Source organism: Opisthorchis viverrini, assembly GCF_000715545.1.
Source record: "Opisthorchis viverrini unplaced genomic scaffold opera_v5_25, whole genome shotgun sequence".
In the NCBI taxonomy this organism is placed as follows: Eukaryota; Metazoa; Platyhelminthes; class Trematoda; order Opisthorchiida; family Opisthorchiidae; genus Opisthorchis; species Opisthorchis viverrini.
In genome coordinates this window covers 1987154-1993175 of record NW_008751681.1, presented here as the reverse complement: position 1 = coordinate 1993175, position 6022 = coordinate 1987154, and the positions used below count along the sequence as shown (strand labels likewise).

General features: G+C 44.7%; 1 protein-coding gene across 1 annotated transcript; it reads left to right on the top strand.

Annotated features, from left to right (window-relative positions):
* Window positions 1-1447: 1447 nt before the first annotated feature.
* On the top strand, window positions 1448-1633 carry T265_02165 (hypothetical protein; the record flags this gene model as incomplete). The annotated part of the gene is made up of 1 exon (XM_009166339.1): window positions 1448-1633. The coding sequence occupies one exon, from the start codon at window positions 1448-1450 to the stop codon at window positions 1631-1633; it is 186 nt and encodes a 61-aa protein (XP_009164603.1).
* Window positions 1634-6022: the final 4389 nt, after the last annotated feature.

Below are 6022 nucleotides of genomic sequence, written 5' to 3'. Positions count from 1 at the left end.
AAGTTGGAATTAGTTTGCGTACGCTCGGACTTGAAATGCACACTCACTATCGATTGCTTCCACTGGGAGGGACAAATCCACAGTTTAACGAGTGTGTAAGATGATGTTGAAAATTATTCTGATAGTTTTACCACCTCGTCTCAGGACCTGACGTGAAAGGCAGTGCATCGGCCCATGGCGCAACAGAGTCTTCAAATTTGAGAAGAGGGAACGAGTGGGCGAGAACGTAGGAAGTGCATGATTGCGGGGATGCTATCAAACTGGGTATGGTAGTGCCGTGCCGTTTTTGTACTGACATACTTCGCCTTCTGGACGTCTTCGTGAGAGACCTCATGTTTGAGGTGCCTGGGCTGGGATGAGCAATTCTGTGGGCAGCGGAATCTTTTCGGTTAGCTCAGGGAATGCGCAGATATAGAAGAAAGCCAATGTAAGATCGCAGGTACTTCAAAGTTCGGATGGGGACCCGTTCGGGTGTAAAGCACAGATCAGGTGAAGTGGATAGGGGCTAAACAGAGTGTCCGAACCCGGTATTGCCGAAGGTCGAAACTTGGAGGAAGGAGGGAACGGGATGAGATCAGTAAGCCTCAGTGAGTCTTGGGGGCGTCAGATAGGATGAATACCATAAACGGAGAAAAACGAGCGCCTGCTACAATTAAGGTAGTGAAAACAGGTGTGTCAATAAGGCCAGATTATGGTTGTTTCATACTAATAGCCCAGTAATCAAAGACAGTCTAAGCTTGCCAATATGCGCTGTTATATTACCAGATAAGATAATTATAATACGTGCTCAGAGACGATGTGTGTGAAGGCGAATTCCAACATAGTCACTTTCGGGTGCAGAACATTACATGACCATTCATGGGATGAGACGACGTCGTTGTACAGGTCGTCTGTTGTTCGTTACGTTGGCACAGGTGGTCTTTCTGGATGTGAGAGAAAGTAAACATCAAATGATTTACAAGAACACTTGTTGTACACAGACTTTCTACACAAAGAATTGGCAACCCTGTGAATGTCGCAGCTTTCGAGAATTCACTTCTATTGTGCGAATGCTGAGCGGCATCATCTGACGTTGTTCTCTGCAACCTTTTTTACTGACGCCCGAATAGTAATTCGTTACTAAGATTCAGATCAGCGAGTTTCATCGTTTTGAAAGATTGTTCACTTAGAACTATGTAAATGACATAAAATTCAGAGACGAATTGAGACTAAAATGATCCCCCACCACAAATTCCACACAGTTTTGGCAAACGTAACTTTAGTTTTACCCATAGGTCGGTGATTTGACAGTCGATCGCCATGATGTATGTCGATGACACGAGAGATAAGTTGGAGGCAGAGAAAGCGCGGTTTTACCAAACAACGACCGTTCACATTTGGAGCAGTTCGTGAGTGGAATAAGCTTCCTCCTACTGTCTTGTATGGTACACCTAAGACAGCTCAAATAATGTTTGAAAGCCTTACGGATATTTCTCTCTCCCAAGCTGGTGATCTGGCTGAAGTTGGGACTCAAAACTACAGTGCCATAAAATTTCCTGTCGTGTTGCTTCAGCGCAACAAAACTGACATGTGGAGCTCGCGCAAACGCAATAAGGATTTGCGGTCGGGTGCACAAAAAGATTCAAACAATTGAACGTGTATTCTATGGTATGTTCAATAGACGTGTACGTGGATAGGGAGCCCGAAAATTTTTGGCTCAAGTCGGACACCTTTCAAAATTCCGGGGTAAGCGGCTGCAACTGGAGTAAGCAGCACTTCCTGGTCACTGGTGGTAACGAACACAACGATATCAGTAGTATTTGATAATTGGAAATTTAACAAAATTACACTCCAAAGTACCAAGCAGGAAAAATCTGCGTGAACCGCGGTGGACATTAAGAATCTAATGTACTGTGAGCCAAAATCCAATGAAGCTTAATTGTTGGGTGGCTGTCAAGTGTACAGTTTTGTTGGCAAGAGAAAAGGAACGTCCACAATCTCTAGTGAAACAGAAGGGAATGAACATTGGAAGCCGGAGGGCGCTGCAGCAAAATTGAGCCGGTAAACACCCGAAATATAGTGTTTCTGATGAACAGAACCCCAGTAAACTGTAGCGGGCGCTAACTGGTGCACACTGGATACGAGTGTAGTTGACAGCAAATTAATTAAATGCCAAATTAACACACACACGTACATACACATATACATACATACACACAGTAACGGCCTAGTAAAATGTTACGGAAACGCAAGGGCGTTCCGACGTCATCGATAAATGGAGGTGGATAAAAAATGAGAAGCCAGTTGGAAGGGCAAACTTCATTTGAGGTGGCTGTAGGTCACCAATGGAAGACAGCTGATTGGTCGAATATTATTAAGGCTCTACTGATATGGTGGGCACTGTGTGCAGGCGTTCGATTTTATCTCCTACTGGGCCATAAATCCGGAACCTCAAACTTTAATTCTAAACTTCTGCTGTTTAGACTTCCTAGAAATGCGTAGTTTCCTTGATCGGTTTAAACTGGAACCAGCTTCAGTGGAAAAGCCTACAGGACCATTGTCCGAAAAATTCGCTAGACTGACGCAGTCCTGGTCCCAGAAAAAGCACGCAATCGAATGAACCAAAGGCTAACTTAAAAGGATTCGGCGTCCTCGTGAAATATATGTCCCGAGTACTTTTTAAAACGATAATTACATGTGACACAAAAGATGGGATAACGTTTCGTAAAATGCGGTGCCGCTGTAAATCAGAATTTCACCAATGTGATATAAAAATTAGGCCAGGATGTTTGACCATGCCCTAAAAACAGGTGCCGTTCAAGCACATGAGACACCATCAAAGGAATAAACCAAACGCCTTCCCGTTGGGGAACAGAAACGTAGAAATCACGAGTGGCTAGGTAGTGGGTGTTGAAATCTCAAGGGAACCCTATTCAGGAATACATTCCTCCCAAGCGCCTTTGTTAGATCCAGTCTGGTCGAGGCGCAACTGTGAAGAGCCCCTAACCGACTTCGTCCTTACGGAGGAGGACATCTGTCAACCCTCGAACAAGACAGACCTCTTCAGCGCATTGGGGGCAGACGAGGTCTATCCAAGGATACTATTGGAAACGTCGGTCACACTGGCAAGACATTTTTACTTTGCGTCTCGTCGTTCTGTCGCTCGGCAAAGGCCAACTTCTTTCTGCTTGAAAGGGATCGGTTGTCATGCCAATCTACAAAACTGGTGATCGCCAATCGCCCAGAAGCTACAGGCCTATTAGACCCACCAACGTATCACGCAAGGCGAAGAAGCGCATTTTGGGGTGAACCATCTTGAAGCACCTCACTACCAAAAACCTGATTTTCCTAGTTTAGCACGGATCCCTCCGAAACCAAGGGCGCTGCAAAGCGACAGTTGTTGAACTGGCACCTTTCCCTGAATGACGAAAAATGAATCCGAGTGTCATTCGGAGGAGACCTAGCAAACGTCTTTGTCGTATAAGTTGAGAATGGACCAGGAGGTATTACGAAGATGAAGAGCAAGGAGGCTCTAGGCATAAGGCTATCCTCAAAAAGGTCCTTCCGACTGTATAATGAAAATCAGCTCAAAAAGCTTCTTACTTTCTGTCGAGGATTTGGCGAACCTTCCACCGTATTGCTCGGATGAACTTCCAGTTAATTTTTGGGGCTTACGTGAGACCGCTTTTTAAATATGCCTTCTAAGTAACCTACTAAAGACGTAAGAATGACGCCGTCCTCATTGAGCTTGTCCAGCGAGCTGCTATGAGAATAGTTGCTGACCTCAAATCCGCCCCCCACCGTGCTTGACCAGTTTCTCCTGGAGGATCCTCGCATCCGAGGAGACCAAAAACTTACTTATGCCCTGTGCGAACAAGGTTTCGCCAACAGGTTTCGTCAACAGGACAAGGTAAGAAGGTAAGGTTTCACACTATTATTAGGCAATAATTTTTTCTCTTTTCCGCTTGTCTTGCGTGGAATGTCCTTCCTCCGACGGTTGTCCATTACGTATGTGGTACCCAACTCAAAGAAAATTTGGACGCTTTCTTAGTTAAATCCTGCCCCGCATTGAGAACTTAAAGAGCGGTGCTACGCCTTTTTATCTGGTGTTTTTCAGATGACCGGATGTTTTGGAGCGACAAGAGCAAACCCGAAGCGGGGAAGTTGTGGTGAAGGTTCCAGTCCTCTGTATCAATTTATGAATCCGTGAATTGCATGAGTCCCAGAAGAACAACCAACGATTACAGCTGATAAATTTGTAGCAGCAAATTATGGCAAAGGTATGTTCCTGCATCACACGCGGACTAACTGAACGTGCAGGGGTCTGGCTATCCAACAAGCTACTCTACTTTTAGTTTGTGGAAAAGGAATAAAAGCATGAACGCTAGATTGAGTATACAATAATAAAGAGGTAAAATGGAACAGACTCAATAATAATTGTTCTCTGTAAATAGCTCGTCGTTGGCCCAGGTCAGAGAATAAACAATAATCCGACCATAGTTGTCCAAGGGTCTTCTTCTGAATAGTTTTCACACATAATAGATTCCGAAGATGGTCTGAAATGTTTTGATATCAGAGTTAGCAGATGAGACTCGCGAATGACCGCTGTAAGCGCGAAAAAAATCAGAAGAGAGAGTCGGAGCACGTGACCACATTCGTATTGCGTGAAATTGTACAAAACAAAGTTTTCGTAGTTCTTCCTATTCAAACAAAAAAGGATTACGTAATTTACGAAATACGTAATGTTGTAATGGAAACAAAGCAAAGGTACAATATATCACACTACTCCCACACAAGAGCGTTGACCGTGAAGGGGGAAAAGGTTCGAATAATGAAAACAATGACTTGAAACGTTGCTACTTTCTTGTTTCATAATTGCTGAGGGAAACGGACGCGTCATCCGGAACGACTAGCGGAAAGGGTGAGGTTGACGGTAGGGGTATCATGGGTAGGTGCGGATTTTGGTAACAATCAAGGTTGCTGGTTGTGGTCGTGGGTGCTTCAATGATTGCAGGTTTCATACGATCAAAAGGGACGGTATCGTGCTTTCCGCTTCTCTTTAAAACAAAGTCTTTTGAGTGACGTTCGATGACATTGAATGGACCATCGTAACAGGCGTAAAGAAATTTCCTCGTCATGTAGGACAAATACCAAGGGTATAGCAGAGAGATTGGTTGAAATGTGTTCTGTTCGCGCTCGTCTTGTCGGTTTCGCACAAAGTTCAGTCGTATGCTGCTTCCGAAGAGTAACAAATGTGACGGGTGATTCTGACTGTGCGCCAGAAGGGGAAATCAGTTCACCGAGTAAACCTAAAGTTGTACAGTATACTAGCTCGGGTGGTGAACAGTGAAGATCCTCCTTAATAGTGGAGCGAATAGCAAGCAAAATGAGGGATAAAGAAGAGGACCATGAAGATGGGTTCATTTGGGCAGTTAATGCAGCTTTAGGGTAGCGATGGAAACGCTCAACCAGACCGCTGGAACTGAGATCATGCGTGGTAGTCGACATGTGATGGAAACCGAATAGTGTAGAAAACTCCAGGAAGAGATTACACTTAAATTGTGAACCGTGATCGGTAGAAACGGTGGAAGGTATACCAAAATTACTCACCCAGTGCTGCAAAAATGAAAAGGCAACCGTTTCAGCTGAAGTGTCCAAAATGGGTACAGCTACTGGTCAATGAGTAAAACGATCAATCTCAGTAAGAATATGAGTGAAACCGTTTGATGGGGAAAGTGGACCAACAATGCCGAGATGGACGTGTGTGAATCGAGCATCAGGGGCTGAAAATGAACTGATAGGTGAGTTCGTATGCCGAGTTACTCTACTGAGCTGGCAGGCGATGCACTGTTTGGCCCAAGATGTTAGGTCCTTTTTCATGTAGGGCCATACAAAGTGCGCATTAATCAACTTCCTGATTGCTCTGATTCCTGGACGAGAAAATCCATGAAAGTGGTCGAAAACAAAGCGTCGAAAGGTTTCGGGGACGATGGGGCGAGGTGATCCGGTAGACATATCACAGAAAATAGTTCCGGATTGGAGT